At 42.2% G+C, this 20974-nt stretch overlaps 2 protein-coding genes across 3 annotated transcripts in view; both read left to right on the top strand.

Annotated features, from left to right (window-relative positions):
• Positions 1-3971: 3971 nt before the first annotated feature.
• LOC134212175 (facilitated trehalose transporter Tret1-like) overlaps positions 3972-20974 on the top strand; it is a 218183-nt gene continuing 201180 nt past the window's right edge. For both annotated transcript variants that reach the window (XM_062689794.1, XM_062689795.1), the window contains exon 1: positions 3972-4255. The gene's annotated coding sequence lies outside the window, so the exon portion shown is untranslated. The remainder of the gene's footprint in view (positions 4256-20974) is intronic.
• Positions 17940-20498, top strand: LOC134209708 (uncharacterized). The gene has a single exon (XM_062685718.1). It carries the CDS (start codon positions 17940-17942, stop codon positions 20496-20498), a length of 2559 nt encoding a protein of 852 aa, XP_062541702.1.

Below are 20974 nucleotides of genomic sequence, written 5' to 3'. Positions count from 1 at the left end.
CTTCTCTCTACATACTTCTCTATTCGATTTCTCCTCCCTTATGCTCTACTATCTAAAACTAACTGTGCGGATTTCTTCTCACTACTACCCTAGTAACACAGCTCAGCTCGATTTGGTTGCAGCAACTCCAATGTGACTGGATTTGGTCGCATATGAGTCACAATGACTTATATGTGACAAGTGTGCTACTCGGGTAACGGCCTTTTTAAACGGTATCTACCCCAAAGCTTCACACAAACCAAAACATTTGTCGGGCTTACTTACAGTTTGATTTCTGCTTGCCTTCTCTTCTTTACCGGCTCTCTTTCAATCCGCTTCTCCTCTTCGTCGCGTCGCGCCTGCGACGCCGGTTCACCAAGTGAACACAGACTTCACGGCTAGACGGCTAGATTATGCTACCGTAAAGGATACCGTCGTCGGTACGATGAATTTCCGGCGGGAAATCGCTCTTCCGGAGTGCGATAGAACGGCGCAACTCCCTTCTGACTCCGGCCGGCAGTCAGGAACCCTTTGAAGCTGGCACGTGGGGTCAGGAGCGTGGCAAAGACGTAATGGGCGCGGTGTGGCGAGCGGGAGGCGGTTGGTGCGGAACAAAACTGCGAATAAAAAGCCGTCGATCGGCTACACAATTGTGTGAGCTTGATATGGGGGGAAAGCGATCAAAACCTATCTCATACCTTTTTTTATTTTCTATCACGCACAGTACCGCACAGTTGGCTAACTTTTTATTGCCTTTACTACAACACTGCCTATCGGGAGGGAAAATTCTGATAATTAGTACACTGATGCACAAGACACTATTCACGTTTTTTTCTACCTCGACAAACACACCGCGGAACTAATTAAATAAAATCTTCACACTCCTGCCTCTTCCACGGGTCAGAACAAAGTGGACGAGACAGAACTTGAGTTTCCTCAGATAGGTCGCGATCTTAGTCTAGGCATTCGTACCGGAAATCGAATACCGATCTTTTCAGAGATCGGTTCCCGATTACCCTTTGAATTAGTCAGTAGTTTCATCCTTTTCCATCTCAAATATTTGGCATCTAGCTAGCTCGGCTTACTCCGGTTTCTTTTTAATAACAATGTAACGACAAGTGGTCCTGATAGGAGATCTTACTCAATCCCAACGGTTCCAAGCGCATGTTTCGCGAGATCATAACTCAGCGCGCCAAGTGAGTGAACGAGAAATTCTGGCGGTGAACTTTCTTGCAGAAAATGACTTGGGTTCATTTATTGCATGCGAGGTTGTGAGATTATACTACTGTTCGTTTCCTACTTTTGATTATTTTCTTATAGAAATATATAAACGCAGAACATCAAACATAATTCGGAATACCGCTATGCTACAGCTCGCCCAGCTCTACATCGAACCCAGTATCCAGAAGGTAGCTAAAGCCGGAAGGGTACGATGGGCAGGGCATGTTGCAAGAATGCCGGACAGCAATCCTGCAAAGATGATGTTCGCTTCCGATCCGGCAGGTACGAGACGACGTGGAGCGCAGCGAGTGAGATGGGCTGACCAGGTGCAGAACGACTTGGCGAGCGTGGGGCGTATTCGAAGATGGAGAGATGCGGCCTCGAAACGTGTATTGTGGCGTCAAATTGTTGATTCAGTGTTATCTGTGTTATCTGTTTAGATCAGGCGGGTGCTAAGGTGTCAAATATGTGTTGCCTCAAATCAAGCGAATGCCGACGGCACTAACACTACGCCGTAGTCTATGAAAAATAAACACTGCAGTGAGTGAGAATGTTCTGAAACGCACAAAGTTTGGGTAATGCCAGAAACAACTGTTTCTGCTCAGCACAGAGTTTTTTCTACCAACATACTTATTTATCTGCATATTTCGCGTACGGAATAAAGTGAAAACACTACATTTTTTAGATTTGGTGTATTTTTGTTCGTTGCAATCTTTAATTTAATATGTGCTTTCGACACCACTCTCTCTTGTAAAAATGGTAAACAATACAAATTTTCACAAATACCACGACAATTTATGTAAGTATATGAGCATTTTGACATTGGAGTATAAATTTATGCGCCAAATAAGAGGGTACTGTCATACTTGCCAAACTCCATATGAAAAAAAATCGTTGTCCCCCCTCTGGTTTAGATGTAGACTAAATAAATGAAATGAATGAATGAAGGATCATCAGAGAACTATTATCTGCCTGCCTGATGTTCAAATAGAATGTTATATTATTTGGATAACTAAAACTATTTTAGTTTCAAAAATCACTTCGTCTCAGAAAACATTAGTCTTGTAGCACAATTCAGTTCAATTTGATTGTTTCTCGTGTCTCTTGGATTTTTGCAAAGAAATCTCTCACCTGATATTTTGAAGTGGCTCCCTAATGTGAGCAACATCAGAAATCCCATGTTATTCTGGAATGCAATGTTTTTTATGACTCATAAAAAATGCTTTACGATACCAAATTTTTGTTCGTCTGTACTTAAGTATCTTAAAACATTTTCGAATGTTATTATCATGATTCCCATACATTGAGGAAATGCATGAATACTTAAATTGATTATGACGAAGTTTCATGGAATTTATTTTAAATCTAAAGAGTTAATCTGAATTCGAAAACTTTATGCATTAAGTAATCATGGAAATGCTTGAATATTTTCAGAAATACACTCATATTGAATTTCAAGACAAAATTTTCAAAACGACTTATCCGCTTTTGTAAACAAAGATTCAAACGTCGATTTGACGAATCTGATAGCACTCCCACGCAAACCAACACTATCAATAGGTAGGTGAAAGTTTCGGCTACCTGTCGATGGCGTTCACAGATAAAAATATGTTGTGATTTTAAATGTATTTTCATGCACATATTTGGAGCATGCAAATAAACGTAACATTCAATCGATCTTACTGTTCCTTCAAATCGAAATAAATTTAAACCGTACTTGCTTGTAAAAATCAATCAAATTTAATTGAATATCGAGTTTTTATTCGTTTGTTGGGATTAGGTGCAATTTGAATTCGTTGGTCGTTGAATTTTCAAAATTATTTGCTGTGTTGGTTTGCCTCAAAGTTTTATCAGATTCGTCAAATTGACGTTTGAAGTTTTGTTTAAAAAAGCAGATAGGTCGTTTTGAAATTTTGGTCTTGATTTCAATTTTAGACAATGCGAAAAGGATTCTTTAATATTAGATTACACATTTGTCTACAAATAGTTATATGGAGAAAACAAGTTGACACAGACACAGCGTCTCGAAGCAATCACAGCATCATTGGAAATCAATTGAATGTTTCGCGAATTTCGTATTGTTAATTCCAGGACGAATGAGCGATATACTTATCAAACAATTTCTATGCGTTTGCTCAGAAAATTAAAATAGTTCAACATTTCAAAACTTTTTTAAGCCTTGAAAGCACTTTCCAACTTTTTTAGTTTCAATCATTGGATGTTCGAATAGTAAACAGATTACGACTATAAATATCCGTACATAAGCTCAACAGTAAGGAAAAAAATCATAAGGGAAAATACCACCACAGCTGAACTTCTGACAATTTGCCAAATATTGTGTACTCCTTTTCAACTATTCGATGATAGAATTTTACAAGAATTTCCCCGTAAACATTATCCCGCAAAGGTTAATTTTTGCCCACCTTCACACGCATCGCCTATGCTAACCCTATCTAATGCAGCACATGTTCGCTACTGCGCATGCCCAGTAGCAATGGATATCTGTCAACTACGCGTGCTGTTGCTCAACAACTGGGTGTGTGAGTTACTACGCCCAGGCACGCCGCTCCACTACGCTTCTACAATGCAATAATGATGGGGGGACCCAATATCGGTCTGTCGGTACACCACACATCTGACAGTAACGTTGCCCAACGGCTTTGGCTCGGCATTTCAAACGCCAAACAAAATTCAAGCATTCTGAGTGACCATTACTACAACACTACTAAGAACTCAGCATGGATACATATCGGAATTTGTCAATTTGCAAGCAGCTGTCAAACGTCAGTTTTTGCTGTTTGCTTGCGAGAACGGTTCGCGTAGAGTAGTTATCGAGGAATTATTGAAGCCATCTAGCTATAGTGTTCGATCCTAACGGCGAAACTCCGTGCCTCGGAAGACAGTGTACAATGATTCTACAATTTCTCACGTACAAATTTTTGTACCAGTGATCAGAAAATCAGGGCTAGAAATAGTGTTTCTTAGTGCGTGGTGATATATTTCTATTGGATAGATGTTATTTACGTAAGATGTGAAGAAGCAGTTTCAGAAAAATGTAGGTGAATCGTACGTGATGCATACTCGTTATAAACAACCGCTGAATGCTGTTGAGCAATGCAGAGTGCCTGTGCAAAATAAAAGAAGAAGACGTCGATTTGAATATATGAATGATTCTTCGATCCTCCTGAACGAACGGTCAATCAGTATCCAGACGGTAGATAGTGTTTGTGTAATTTCGTTAATCAATGTGCCGGAAAAGGTCATTTGAAGAATACGCCATCAGACGCACGGCCATTTTTTCGGTGGTGCTGATAGAATAATGTTGTTTCCAAAAACGTAAATGCCCTTCGATGGAATGAGCACGCCGATTGTATGGTGTTGGTGGTTATCGAGCTTTATGGTGTTTTGATGTACGGCTGGTCTGATAAGGGTTGTCAGTTTTAATGGGTCAGATATAGCGAAGCATTGGTGGGAGGCACGGAGAAAACTTCGATTCTCGGAATAGAAAGCAGTGGGTACAAAGTGTAAACCTGCGCACTTGGTGTACTCCAATTGGGTCAATTGGGGAGGTTCTATGAAATCACATACATACTCAATCAGGAGGATAGTTACTGGAGAAGATATTTAACAGTTTTAGCGTGATTTATGACACCATGCATCGAACGTCCATTACAAACTTCTTTCACATCTACCGCATGCTTATTTGTATGACTTTCGTCTGGATTATCACTGCACAAATATTCAGATGTAGAACCGGAAGATCGTGGATTCAATACTGCACTCAATCATTTGGAGCTGCTTGAAGTATAAACAGCATGCTCCTTCGCGTGATAACAGTGTAAACAATATGGAACGGCTAAATTTCAACTTGCGAATTATAGGGTGCTTCAACATTTTCCAAGCGCCGATTTGTTGAATTGAAACATTTTGTGTCAACACGTAACGAAAATAAACTACTTTTATACATATTTGCATAACGGAAGTTAAACACACATTTGGAGAGCCAAATTTTGTTTTTTAACTAAAGGATGTTTGTATAATAATCAGTTGGTAAACTTTTGCAGGTGTTATAAACCGACGAAATCAGTGAGAATGTGAGTCGCAAGCTCATGACAAATTGTTATTTGGTGCCACACAAGATGCTCAATTATGCGATATATTTCAATTTAACATCTTATTTTCTATGATATACGATTTAGTGCTGACTAGAGTGACTGTCGGTCTAATATGCACATACCAAACATGATTTGCTTAATTATTCATTTGATCTCTTCGTGGTTTAAAAAATCATGTTCAATTAGCTTTGCCCGAATTTGATCTCACGTTGAGTCAAGTACGAGACACTACAGACGGCCTTACGTGGCCCTACTGTAGAGGTCGAAATACAATCAATAGGTGGAATCAAATAGAATAGCACAAACTCGTCTTATGAAAAGTGAAGACATTCTACTAAGAGCACTGAATAATTTTCTTATCATGTTTCTTTCTAATTTTCAGGTTTAACTAGAAGATAAGAACAATTAAATTGTTTTACTGTAGAGTGCCCCACGGGCAAACACGTGCTTTAGAAGTAATTAACTGTTCCAGAATAGCTTCCAGAGAAGAAGTAATCATCTCTTCATCACAACGGGCATATACATGCTTTAAAAGCAGAACACATTCAACTCATTCTTTGTTATGTGCAAATAGGGTTAGGGCAGGGCATTTTCGTCTTTTCGATATAGTGCCAAGCTCATTCGTACCAAATCGTAAGCTCAGGAGAAACGTTCTGCTGTAGTGGAGTTGTAGCAAATGGACGTTGTTTTCGTTGGTTTTGGCACCTATGACGATGGACGGAAATTCCTGCCGTGTCCCTACCTGCTTCAAAAGGTAAAGTCATCTACATTTCCGCCCTATTCACGCAGATGCGTAATTTTGAAGAATGATTCATCTAGGCTAGATGTACCAGTTGTGGCTATAGCACTAGTTGTCGCACTAGTGCTTTATATGCCAAATGGCCAATCAAATCATCGCAAACCAAGTTCATATCGATAAAGCATATTTATATGATACGATAATACCTTTGATCTCCTCCAAAACAAGCAAAACATAATTGTAATAATTGATTTTGCTTAATTTTTGACGTCCTTTGCACCAGTTGTCGCACTAGTGGTCCCTATTTGGCCAGTCCCATAAGAAAACAATGGGATTTGCCAAAAAAGGAACCAAAATTAAGAATAGTGCCACAACTGGTGCATGCGTTCCTATTATGGATTAATTATTTTGAGGATAATAACAAATTTTATTGTGGTTTTCACAGCTGCTTTAAGGAGCAGGAAGTAAAACCTTTCCCTTGATATATAAAGTTCACCCACATGCCTTTTACTTATTTTTTTAAAAATAGTTGTTCTTATGTATGGCGACAATTGGTACACCCACCCTACTTCTTTTCTTCCCGTAGTAAGGGAAATGCGTCCATTTCGCATTTCCGCACTATTCTGGGATGATGCGTGCTTTAGCAGATATAATAATTCAGATCAATTTGGTTCCAGTAGCTCATATAGGACTAAATTTGGCTATATATGAGTGATGGGTAACGCGGATATAATCGATTTGTTTGTCAAACTGAAGCCAAAATGGCCTAAGTGTTAGAGCAAAGCATTGAATATTGTGGTTATGTTAGATTTGGGTCTTATACTAAGAAGTATTGTTATTATTTGAAGATAAAATAAAAATAAATTAGGTTGAAGTTTTGTATTTTTGTAACAAATCTTCCCATCATAGTATCCCCCGCTCATCTGGCTCCCACTTATTCGACGACTCGTTAGTCCCAATCTCGCTAAATTAGAATTTTCTGGATTAAAAAGTATCAACACCCATTGAAACACATTATGCTATTAGTTTTGGGCCAAACGCTTCCAGTTGCCCTGGACATTGAGTGCCCTTAGCCCTTCAACCGCAAAAAGCCATCGTGTACGCGGGCTTCCACGAAGCCTGCGGCCTCTTCTGGGTTCTCTACTAAATATTAACTTCGCTTCGTAGTATACAGCGCGAATTTAGTCTTCGTTTGCAGACTACGGAACTTAAACTGGTTACGAAGTCCGTAATAAGGTCTATTTGCGGCTGCAATACGCCTTTTCACCTCGCGGGTAACATCATCATCGCACGTCACTAATGTTCCAAGATACACAAATTCTTCTACCATCTCAAATTTTTCACCATCCAGCACCATTTCACTACCACCACCACTAATGAACCCACGTTGAATGCCAGCGACCATGTACTTCGTTTAGCTGGTATTGATCCTGAGTCCAATCCTCGCTGTCTCCCTCTTGAAAGGCACAAAAGCCTCTTCCACGGCACGGCGATCAATCCCGATAATATCAATATCGTCCGCAACTCCCAGGAGCATATGCGATCTTGTGATAATGGTACCGCTTCTTTACACACCAGCTTTCCTAATCGCTCCCTCGAGCGCTATATTGAACAGTAGATTCGCGAGTACATCACCCTGCTTTAATCCATCTAAGGTAACAAATGACGTCGATATTTCTTCCGCAACCCTCACACTTGATTTCGATCCGTCTAACGTTATATGAATCCGCCGTATCAGTTTCGCTGGCAAACCATGTTCTAGCATAATTTACCATAATTCATTTCATTTCGCTGAATCGTACGTTGCCTTGAAATCAATAAACAGATGATGTGTCTGCAAGTTGTACTCCCGGAATTTATCAAGGATTTGTCTCAGGGTAGACATTTGATCCGTCGTTGATCGGTCCTGACGAAAACCGCCTTGGTATTCGCCGACGAAGGACTCTTCAAGCGGTCTCAATCTGTTGAACAGAATACGGGACATAATTTTGTATGCCGAATTAAGGAGGGTTATTCCTCGGTAATTGGCGCACTCCAGTCTGTGCCCTTTCTTAAAGAGAGGGCAAATGAGGCCGTCCAACCAGCTAGCAGGCATTTCCTCGTCTTCCTATATTTTCGACATAATATAGTGCAGAACTTCATAAAGCTGCTCACTGCCATGTTTGAGAAGTTCAGCCTTCCCTGCAGCCTTATTGTTTTTCAGCTCAATAGCTTTTCTAACTTCATCTAGTGTAGGCGACTTCACAGCTTGTTCATCGTCGCTAATATTTATTCTGTTCGCCGATGCACCGTAACTTCCACTATTCAACAAAGTCTCGAAGTGTTGCTTCCACCTGGCAGCCACTTCGGTTTTATCTGTCAGCAAATTCCCTTGTTGGTCGTTGCACATGACGGGAGATGGCGCTGTCTTTCTCCGCACGCCATTGACAGATTCATAAAACCTCCGCTTATCGTTCTGCTCCATTTTTCCTGCGCCTTGCTAATCACTTGTTCTTGATATTCTTTCTTCTTCCTGCAGTGGGTTCGTTTTTCGGCTGCTCTTGCTTCCTTGTACCGATCTCTATTCGATCGGGTACCCGACACAAACATCCGGCTTCTGGCAACGTTCTTCTCGTCTGTCACTCTCTGACACTCCACAACGAACCAACCCGTCCTGGATCGCCTCTGTACACTGCCTACCGCTTCTCGTACTGTTGTGCTCACCGCTCCATGGATCGACTCCCATAGATCGTTGATGTTGTCGCTAACGTTGATTGAACTTATCCATTCGTCGAGCTTTAGGCGGTACTCCGCCGATACTCCTTCCGCCGATAATCGCTGGATATTGTAACGCATCGTTCGCTGTGATCTTTCGTTCGATACAGTTGACAACCTTGATCGAATTTTACTGACAACGAGGTAGTGATCAGAGTCAATGTTCGGACCTCTGAATGTCTGCACATCGATAACATCCAAGAAATGGCGCCCATCCACCAGAACATGGTCTATCTGGTTGCAAGTTTCACCATTTCGTGCTTTCGGATGTTCTTTCGTGCAAAGTAGGTGCTACTGGTGGCCATCCCTCCGGTAGCAGCGAAATTTACTAGCCGTAGGCCGTTGTCATTGGTAGCGGAGTGAAGGCTTTCCCTACCGATTATGGGACGGAAAAAGTCCTCTCTACCGACCTAAGCGTTAGCGTCACCGATAACAATTTTCATGTCATGCTTTGGGCACTTTCCATAGGCTTTATCAAGACATTAATAAATTGTGTCCTTCACGTCGTCGGATTTGTCGTTAGTCGGTGCGTAAACGTTGATTAGGCTTTAATTGAAGAATTTGTCCCATATCCTCAACACACAGATTCGTTCGCTAATGGGTTTCCACCGCATCACTGGCTTCATCTGCTTGCGCATCACTACGAAACCAACTCCATGCTCTGCTTTTCTGCCGCCGCTGTGATAGATGTTATACTTGAATGCAGTGTTGGTTTGTGTGGTCCACGGTTCGGAATTCACGTTCACCGGATCTAGGTCATCCGACTTCTTGGCCACGGTTCATTTAGGGTCCTGACATTCCAGGTACCGAGTTCCCAATCATAGTCCATATTTCGTTGCCGGGTCGGTTGCCAAAAATAACGTTCTCTTTTTCTTCTACCTCTAAATTTCGTGGTATTTGAGAGGCTTCAGTAAGCTACCTCACCGGGGTCGCGTTACCTACATCGCGCTGGTGGGGCTGCCACCTTAGGTATCGCTGACGCGATACAGCATTTCGTTAATCAGCCGCTGGGAACGGGCAGACGCTGTTTGAGCCACACCTCCTGGTGAACAGACGCTCGAGGCGTACCTTCTCACTCTAGCTGCTGTCAGAAGGACAACAGTGTCCTGGCTGCACTACCAGCAAAGTACACAACCCTTAGCTGGCGGTTCTTTGTCATCGGACGACCCGTGGAAGTGTGAGATAGAAACTTGTGGGGACCAGATCTATGTCGGGCGCTCCTTCCTTGATGTCAACCCACCATTTTGCAGCCCACCAAAACTATCATATTTAGCTTAAATTGTTTGTTGGTCGGCCATAAATTTGTCCGATTAGGGGGGGGGGTGAATACTGTATATTTCGAGAGGCGAATTGGTATCACTAATAAAAAGCACTTGTTGCGAAATTTTTTGTCTCGTGCAATTGTGCGCCCTCATGCAGCATCAACACCCACAACTTGACATTTGGCCTTTAGTTTCACATACCCACTTGCAAATCGCAGATGGCGCTTCGAAACATAAACAATGGGTCATCCTACACTGCCGCCACACTTTTCCTCCGTAGAAACCATGTTTTTTTTGTTTCGTCATTTGTTGTCAACAAACAACGGACAGGAGCGTCATATGGATAGGGTGAATTGGTAATTGCAATTAATGAAAAGATTCTGAACAAAACTTCCAATGCTTTAAATGTTGAAATTTGTCGCTTTGGAAAACGAAATTTGTTTTATATATCGCCCATTTAATTTTAGACAACGAGTTCCCACTGATCTAAGAATCTAAGAAGTTAAATTTAATAGCTGTTTAAATGATTATTCTTTGTCATATGACATATACAGCTTCGTAACTTGATTCTCATAAAAGGATAAGATGTGAGAACAAAGGAACCTGCGGTTTATTTGATACTATCATCAAGACTAGGTAGTTTTTTTTTCAAAACACACGTAATGCCTTACATTTTGATCAGAATGAAACATGATTTCTTCGTGGTAATTTCTTAACGAAGGATAGTGTTGTCGAGTATTTAAATCGATGTGCCATTTTAATTAATTAAATAACCACCACAGTTTATTTTCGCGCGTAATGATGTACATGTTCAACGGGTTTGTTAACTGCAGAAAATCTTTGGTGCATATTCTTCAATTAACCCTACGATGATTTCAACTACAACATCTTTTTGCGTGAGGGAAGACGAGAAAATTTCCAATGCAAAATTTCATATTAAGGTAGTCTCACACCTCACACCACCTTGATTCGCGATTTTTTTTCCCGCCTGTTTTACATATTATGCGATGTTGGGCACGAATTCAATACTAAATTTTCAAAACGACTTATCTGCTTTTGTAAACAAAGATTCAAACGTCGATTTGTCGAATATTAAAGCACTCCCACGCAAACCAACACCATCAACACATAGGTGAAGACTTCGGCTACCTGTTGATGGTGTTGGTTTGCGTGGGAGTGCTCTCAGATTCGACAAATCGACGTTTGAATCTTTGTTTACAAAAGCAGATAAGTCGTTTTGAAAATTTAGTATTGAATTATTCAAAATTGAGCACGGAAAATCACAATCCCGGCCTCATTTAAAATTCAACCAAAACCCGACGGAAAGGTTTCCCGAGGTGTAAGGTTTCTTTTACTTCAAAGAAACCTCTCGTTAGTCCGGCTAATTCAGATTTTTTCAGAATAAAAAGTACAAACATTCATTTAAATATATTATCTTGTTATGAAAACTCATATGTGCATATGTACGTTATGTGGAAGATATTGATTTGGAAAATGTATTGGAGGTAACCACTTTCCCTTCGATGAGACTCGAACCCATGACCCTACAGTACGCTAGACTGGTGCTTTAACCAACTAACCTGAATTAACGGAATTTGGGAGAGAATTGTATCGAGAGACGAAAGAACTCCAGTTGTCAATGGGATTCAAGTATGTGTGGCCGGGTAGAAATGGAAAAATACTTGTGAAGCGGCAGGACGGTGCAAAAATTGAAGAAATCGGATGTTTACAGCAGATTGAGGACATGAAGAAACAATCATCGAAACGTACATTGAACTCCTCCTATGCAATGTCAGCATCCTCATCCCCTGGACTCGAACCGGCATCGAAACGTGTTCAGACTTGAATATGCCCTAATCTGTCTCTATTTGATATAAATATACATAGTGCTAGACAGTAATGAACAAATAAATTATTTTCACTACACAATTGATGAATTAAATAAAAATGTAAACTTGAATTGTAAAGATAAGCAACTACGGATTTTACAAATAAATATAAGAGGGATGAATGGTACAGAGAAACTAGATAAAATTAAGGAAATTCTCTCATTATACATGGGATGCATAGATATTATTGTAATAGGGGAAACGTGGCTCAAGGAGAACCGCACAAACCTGTTCCATATTGATGGATTTCGCTGTTTTTTCTCTTGTCGCCCTGATTCATCTGGAGGAGGCCTTGCAGTATATGTAAATGATGTAATGAAATTCAATTTACTTAAGATAGATCATGATAACGGTCTACACCACATTCATCTAAATGTTCGCAAGGATCCCCTACCATTTCATGTTCACGCTGTATACAGACCACCTTCTTATGACTTCCGAAGTTTTCTGTCGAGAATGGATGCCATAATGTCTCAAGAAACTAATACTTCTTGTGTCATCGTTGGTGATGTAAACATTCCTGTTAATCTGCAGTCCAGTCCCCAGGTAGTTGAATATTGTAATCTCCTGAGCTGTTACAATTTTAAAGTAACAAATTCTTACATAACAAGACCAGCTAGCAGTAATATTTTGGATCATGTAGTGTGTTCTGATGCAGTTCGCTTTGGCGTAATTAATGAAACTATATTAGCAGACATAAGTGATCACTATCCAATCTTATCGACTTTCAAATTGGACAGGCCAATTCATAAGCGTTCCTTGGAAAAACTATACTGAACACCCACAAACTCAATGAAATCTTCGAAATTGCGGTTAGAGACCTTGTGTATGAATCTGCTGAAGACCGATTGTCTAAAGTCATTGATTTGTATCATGCCCTAAAAGAAAAATTCTCAAAGAAAGTGGTTGTCCGAGCGAAGGTCAAGGGTCCCTGTCCTTGGATGTGTTTTGATCTATGGAAACTTCTTCGCATCAAAGAAAACGTTTTAGCAAGCTGCAAACGACGGCCGTCGGAAAGGTCTAGAGAACTGTTGACACATGTTTCCAAATTGGTGCAGAAATGCAAACAAAAATGTAAAAAGGATTACTACGAAAAACTGTTCGGATCCAGTAATCATAAGCAGAACTGGAGTAACCTGAACAGAGTTTTGGGAAGGATGAATGACGGCTCATCAGAGATAAAACTATCGTCAAATGGGAGGTCGATTAGTGGACAAGAAACAGCAGATGTTTTCAATCAATTCTTTAGTACTATTGGACCCCAGCTTGCCTCAACTATCAACAGTCGTCAGGACATCAATAAGTACGATACGCTTACGCCATTGAATGCATCAATATTCCTACGGCCCGCAACTGAACATGAAGTTATACTTGAGATAAGAAACCTTGAACAGAACAAAAGCAGTGGACCGGACGGTGTACCAGTGAAATTTATCAAGGATCACCATCTTATTTTTTCAACCTTAATAAGAGATGTCTTCAATCAATCGATAACAACAGGAAATTTTCCAGACTGCTTGAAAGTAGCCCGAGTGTTGCGAATTATCCGCAATAGGCCCTTTGGATCGAGTCGTCAACAAGTCGGCGCTGAAGTATTTCGACGCGCTGCTTCGATTGCCAACGGTGACACGTCTTTGACCGATTGTGAAGGATGACATCAGCAATATATATATATTTATATGCAATGTGAAAGCGTACGAAAAGCTACAGAAATAGTGAATTATATCCATATATTTTCTAGAAATTGTACTGAATATCGTTAATTAGTGAATTTATATTATACTATTGGAAGATTGAGGTGTGTTATACTGGATTATCTGAACCTAGAACTATATACATGCAACTTAAAAACAATGATAAAAATACTTGTAATTAAAACTAATTATTTCTAAAGTTATAGCCCTAAACTCAACAGGCGTAGCCTAAATAAAACTAAAGTACTAGATTACTATCTAATTAGTACGTATACGTAAGTACGGTTCAGTATTTGTAGTGAAATTCGGTTCATTAATCGTGGCCTAATCAAAATCATTATTCAACAGTTTCAACAGTTTGCTTAACCTTATATACCAACGCCGGAATTCTTATTGGAATTGTTGTTAGTGAGAAAACTAATTTGTAAGTAGATTATAAATTGTCAATCTGATCAATTCGTTTAAATAAATAATATTTCCAGTCGAGTTGCGGAAAACCGAACTACGAAAAAGTTTGCAACATTCTCGAAAATTATAAAATCCAAGAAGATTCCGGACAGTTATGAGCACTTCAGGAGCGCATCATGCAAATAACTGCAAGGTCTGCAGCAAGCCGGATCACACCGAGGACATGGTGGCATGTGACATTTGCGGAACATGGTTCCACTTCACATGTGCGGGAGTGCAGCCATCTATCTGCAACAAGCCCTGGTATTGCGGATATTGCTCTAGCCGAGATGATGGTACAAATAGTTCAGCGATATCGGTAAGTTCGAGTAGTTCTAGTGCCCGCCTACGACTGAAGCAACTAGAAGAATCGAAGGCGCTTGACGATCGCCTTCTACTGCAACAAGCCGAACGGGAGCGTGCCTATTTGGCCGAAAAGCATCAATTGGAGGCTCAAATCCAGTCGGATAGAGAGCTTAGGGGAAGCATGTTAAGCTTTAGGAGCCGGCAAAGCGTTAAAAGTCGTAGCAATTATAGAAGTGAGGTTCGAACGTGGGTTAATCAGGCGATCAACACTACACCGAATGTCATTGTTCAGCAAGGTGGCGCATCAACATCAACTCCCATCGTTTCAACGGAAAGCGATCCAATAAAACCTTTCCAGCAAACTAGTTTACCAGCCCAAGCTGCTTCTGTGGCGGTTCAGGAAATTGTTAATGCTCCTCAGACAACTGTACAAAATACTCTTCCTCAAACGTCCGTTGCGCCAGCTGGATCAATGGTCCCCAGCAAACCCTCTCAAGCTGGAGCTGTATGTTATACTGCTGCAATCCACGCTGCTCAAACAAATCCAGTTTCGCATCAGTCTACGGTCACCCAAGATCTTCAGGAACAACATCTATCGTACCCAACGGAACGACAACCTTCACCGACATTTGAATCAGGTCGGAAGTAGTCAGCTTTACCAAGTGCGGAGTCGAAGGAAAGTGAAATTTCCGTACAGGGGAAATTCTAAAGGTCGATTCCAAGCAGAAACCGGAAAGGAGGATGTGGCAACAAACTCAGCAACAACCAGGTGGCTTTCAAACCGATTTCCATCCACCATCAACAGGGAATCGAAACGCTACATCGCAGCCCGCTGATCCTTTACAATGGCCCCAGAATGCTAATGTTAGCAAAGCAGCAAATCATCATCAGTTCCCGGTGTTAAACCAGCATCCAGTCCTTTCGCCATTCAACGCTCCTCATCCGACCAGCTACTATCAGCAGACGTATCCCACAGGATGGCAAACAGTTCCAATACCAGCTTGGATGTCTCAAAAAGCAACAAACCCGTTGTCGAATACGGCTGGTGAAACGTCCACTAGAGCCGTCCAGCAGAATCAAGGAAATAGCCTTCAACAGATGCTTCCGGGTCAAGTCTCGAGCTTCCATCCGGTATCCTCCATGGAAAGCGTCTTGAGTGCGCAGCAGCTGGCTGCACGTCAAGTGGTATCGCGTGAGCTTCCTAGATTTTCGGGGGATCCTCTCGAGTGGCCGATGTTTATAAACGCATACCGGTCCACTACGGCAATATACGGAATTCAGCTGGACGAGAACCTTGCGAGGCTGCAAAAAAGCTTGATAGGTTGTGCCAGGGAGAAAGTTCTCAGCATTCTAACACTCCCTGCGGCGATTCCGGAAATAATTGAAACACTGCGGGATGAATGTGGTCGACCGGAACAGTTAGTTCACTGTCTGCTAGTAAAGATACGTCATGCTCCGTCGCCCAATGTTAACAAACTCGACACTCTTATAACTTTCGGCAGAGAAGTGAGGAACTTGGTTACCTACATCGAAGGGGCGGATTTGCAAGACCATCTATCTAATCCCATGTTACTGTCGGAGTTAGTAGGAAAGCTTCCACCAAGTCTTCGACTAGAATGGGGACTTCACACAGAAGCTTCCCCAGGTATCACTGAAGGCGTTTAGCAAATACGTTACCTCCATCAAATCGGCTGCGTGCAAAGTATCGCTACCTACGGATAGTTATCAGGACGAAGGTCGGCGAAGCAAGAAGGAGAAAGGTGGTTACATAAACGCACACACTGTGGAAGGAAAAAGTGCTAGCGTTGCAAGTACTAAAAAGGAGCTCTCTACCAAAACCGAAATAATCCTCAAACCTTGCCCGGCTTGCAACAAGAATAGTCACAAACTTCGGAACTGTGAGAAATTCGCTGCTCTCAGTATGCATCAGAAAAGGCGTTTAGTCGGCGAGTTCAATATATGTCAATATTGCATGGGTAGCCATGGTAAATGGCCCTGCAGGTCAAAGAAATCTTGTGGAATCGACGGCTGCACTGAATTTCATCATAAGTTGCTGCATACACCGAATCCCAAACCAAATGGTACTGTATTCCAGGCTGGATCGTCAGGTGTCATCTCAACGCATTGTTCTCGCCAAACCGGCGTACTTTTCAAAGTGCTTCCAGTGATTCTTTCCAGTAAAGGAAAGTCTGTCTTCACCTTTGCCTTCTTGGACGATGGATCGAACCTTACGTTGGTGGAAGAAGACATCGCAAAGGAGCTAGGATTGAGCGGGAATGTTAGTTCGCTGTGCATTCAATGGACGGGAAGTGTCACGAGGACCGAACCGACGTCACGCCAAGTGGAGTTGCGTATTTCAAGTGTCAACGGAGGTCCAGGTTACATGATTTCGGAGGTGCAAACAGTTCCTAATCTGGACCTACCACAGCAAAGCTTAAACTACGAGGAACTTTGCAAGCAATTTCCCCATTTGAAAGGACTTCCCATACGAAGCTTTTCCAATGCAGTACCTCGAATACTTATAGGACTGGATAATGCACAACTAAAGTTAACGTTGGACAAACGAGAGAGACGCAGCAGAGAACCAATAGCAGCTAAGACACGACTTGGGTGGACCATCTTCGGAGGAGGAGTAAAAGCAAAGCAACCTACCGGTCGCGTGATGTTTCACAAGTGCAACTGTAAGGCGGATGAAACGCTCCACAGTCTAGTTAATGATTATTTTGCTGTGGAATCCATCGGAGTGAGACCTATTTTGCCCTTGGAGTCCCCTGAAGACCAACGTGCTAGGCAGATGTTGGAACAGTTTACAAAACGAACCGATTCCGGAAGGTTCGAATGCGGACTGTTATGGAAAAACGACAAGTTCGCATTTCCTAATAGCTATCAAATGGCAGAACGTCGCCTTGTTTGCCTGGAGAGGAAACTGGCCAAGGATCCAGCTCTTAAAATAAAAGTCATTGAGCAGATCGATGAATATCTAGAGCGCGGTTATGCGCACGAAGCTACGGAAAGAGAGCTGCAAAATTGCGAACCACATCGGATCTGGTATCTTCCCTTGGGCATCGTGCAAAACCCACACAAGCCAGGGAAAGTACGTATTGTTTGGGATGCAGCGGCACGGGTTGGAGAGGTATCTCTTAACTCTATGCTACTTACGGGACCAGATCTGCTGACTCCACTGCTGAAGGTCTTATGTGGATTCCGTCAACGACAGTACGTAGCGGTAGGAGATGTGCGTCAAATGTTCCACCAAATTTTGGTAAAGCAAAGGGATCGACAATCTCAAAGATTCCTGTTTCGATTGAGTCCGGAACAAAAACCAACTGTGTATGTTATGGACGTAGTTATCTTCGGGGCGTCATGCATGTCAGGCCTTGCGCAACATGTGAAGAACATCATTGCGAAGTGGTACGAGGAGGCTTATCCAGAAGCAGCATCGGGACGGCGATTATCAACAACACCTACGTTAACGATTTCCTGGATAGCCGTGATACAATTCAAGAAACAATGCGTATATTAGAGGAGGTTCGATGGATTTTAGCAGAGCTGGGTTCGACATTAGGAACTGGCAATCCAACTCCGAGGAGATTCTTCGACGGGTCGGGGTAGACGTCGATGAGAAAACGAAACGCTTTTCAGTGGAGAAGTCTACTGTTTCAGAACGTGTCCTTGGTATGTCTTGGGACCCCAGGAAGGATTTATTCAAATTCACCACACAGTTTCGTGAAGATCTCAAGCCTTTGCTATCCGGCCATGTCGTTCCCACCAAAAGGCAAGTTCTGAGGGTAGTTATGAGCCATTTCGATCCACTGGGGATCGTAGCCACCTACACAGTGCATGGGAAAATATTAATCCAGGACGTGTGGAGATCTAGAGTTCAATGGGACGATCCTATCGCGGAAGAAGATTATGGGGCCTGGCAGCGTTGGGTGAAACTAATTCCAAATCTGGCGGAGGTCCGAATGCCGAGGTGTTACTTCCCGAACTATAGCCCACGCAGTCTAGATTCCTTAGAGCTCCATGTCTTCGTAGATGCTAGTTTGTTGGCCTACTGTGCTGTAGCTTATTTCCGGATTATCGACAATGGTGTTCCAAGATGTACTCTAGTAACGGCCAAAACAAAGGTGACACCTCTGAAACCTCAATCAATACCGAGGAATGAACTAAGTGCCGGAGTGATCGGAGTGAGGCTGCTCAAGAGTGTCCAAGAAAACCACTCCATACCAGTCCAGAAACGGTACATGTGGACCGACTCAACCACTGTGTTAGCCTGGTTGAGAGCTGACCCAAGGAAGTACCGACAATTTGTGGCATTTCGAATAGCAGAAATTCAGTCGGAGACAAGAATTGAAGAATGGCACTACGTTCCTTCTAACCTGAACCTTGCTGACAAGGGGACGAAATGGGGCAATGGGCCATGTTTCAATCCAGAAAATTCATGGTTTACTGGGCCGCCGTTTCTACTTCGACCAGAGAATGAGTGGCCTCGTCTGCCGATCAAACTTGCGGAGCCATTGCAAGAGGTTAAAGCCATTCATCATCACGTCTCAGTTTTTGATCCGGCAATCGATTTCTCAAAGTTTTCACGTTGGGAGGACCTTGTAAAAAATCTAAGCTACTTGTATCACTTCGTTCATCGTTGCCAAACACTACACAGAGTAAAGACAAACAGTAGCGTAACAATTCTGGACCAAAAAGACTATGCGGCAGCTGAGGCAAGTGTGTGGCGCGTAGTACAAGGTCAAACCTATCCCGCTGAAATCACCATTATTCGCAAAAACGCAGAGCTTCCGATTGATAAGCAAAAGTCGTTGGGATATACAAGTTCCCTCAGGAAAATGTCCCCATTCTTAGACGACGCAGGACTTTTGCGAATGCGTAGTCGCATTAACATAAATAATGTCTACTATTCGTTCGACTTTCAAAATCCGGTAATAATTCCCAGAGGAAGTCACGTTACCAATCTCCTTATACACAAATACCATCAGAAATTCGGTCATGCAAACGTCGATACTGTCATCAATGAGCTACGCCAACGATACTATATACCCAAAATCCGATTCGCCGTTAAAACTGTGGTAAAAATGTGTATGTGGTGTAAGGTCTATCGAGCGAGGCCAGCTGAACCAAAGATGGCTGTGCTACCACATCCAAGAGTGACGCCATACGTTCGCCCGTTTACTTTCACGGGATTGGATTATTTTGGACCATTGATCGTTAAACGACGTCGCACTAATGAGAAGAGATGGGTGGCACTATTCACGTGCCTTACTGTACGAGCTGTCCACGTGGAGGTAGTGCACACAATGTCAGCCGCATCGTGTAAAATGGCAATTCGCCGTTTCGTTTCACGTAGAGGATTGCCGCAGCAAATATACAGTGATAACGGGACCAATTTTCGAGGAGCCGCTCGGGAGTTAGCAGATGAAATAAAGGCTATCAACAAGGAATTAGCGTCCACGTTTTCAAACGCCGAAACCGAGTGGATTTTCAATCCACCCTCCGCTCCGCATATGGGAGGCGTATGGGAGCGAAAAGTGCGCTCAATCAAGGACGCTTTCAAGGCGTTGCATCACAATCAACGTTTAGACGATGAAGAGTTGATGACATTTCTTGCAGAAGCCGAATTGATCGTCAACTCTCATCCTCTTACATTTGTGCCCATAGCAGACTCAACAGAAGAAGCGGTGACTCCAAACAACTTTCTGCTCATGAGTTCAAATGGTGCCAACAACTCGTCAAGGATCCGCATTAGTGAAAAAGTATTGCTGAGGGTGAATTGGAAGCTGATGCAGCAACTGTTGAACCAGTTTTGGAAACGATGGATTCAAGGCTACCTTCCAACAATAGCTCGTCGAACAAAGTGGTTCAATGATGTACGTCCGCTCCAAGTGGACGACCCTGTTGTCATCGTAGACGAGACGGTTCGCAATGGATGGTTGAGAGGGCGAGTTGTTGAAATCTACCCGTCGCGGGATGGTCAAGTGCGGAAGGTGGATGTCCAAACATCATCGGGGGTGTTTCAAAGACCGGCGATCAAAGTAGCCTTGCTGGATATCCTGGAGCAGAGTAAGGCCAATCAAGGGTAAGGCATTACGGGCCGGGGTGTTGCGAATTATCCGCAATAGGCCCTTTGGATCGAGTCGTCAACAAGTCGGCGCTGAAGTATTTCGACGCGCTGCTTCGATTGCCAACGGTGACACGTCTTTGACCGATTGTGAAGGATGACATCAGCAATATATATATATTTATATGCAATGTGAAAGCGTACGAAAAGCTACAGAAATAGTGAATTATATCCATATATTTTCTAGAAATTGTACTGAATATCGTTAATTAGTGAATTTATATTATACTATTGGAAGATTGAGGTGTGTTATACTGGATTATCTGAACCTAGAACTATATACATGCAACTTAAAAACAATGATAAAAATACTTGTAATTAAAACTAATTATTTCTAAAGTTATAGCCCTAAACTCAACAGGCGTAGCCTAAATAAAACTAAAGTACTAGATTACTATCTAATTAGTACGTATACGTAAGTACGGTTCAGTATTTGTA

The sequence above is a fragment of the Armigeres subalbatus genome, chromosome 2, assembly GCF_024139115.2.
Source record: "Armigeres subalbatus isolate Guangzhou_Male chromosome 2, GZ_Asu_2, whole genome shotgun sequence".
Taxonomy (NCBI): domain Eukaryota; kingdom Metazoa; phylum Arthropoda; class Insecta; order Diptera; family Culicidae; genus Armigeres; species Armigeres subalbatus.
The sequence above is the reverse complement of the archived record's forward strand: the minus strand, read 5'-3'. Positions and strand labels throughout refer to the sequence as shown.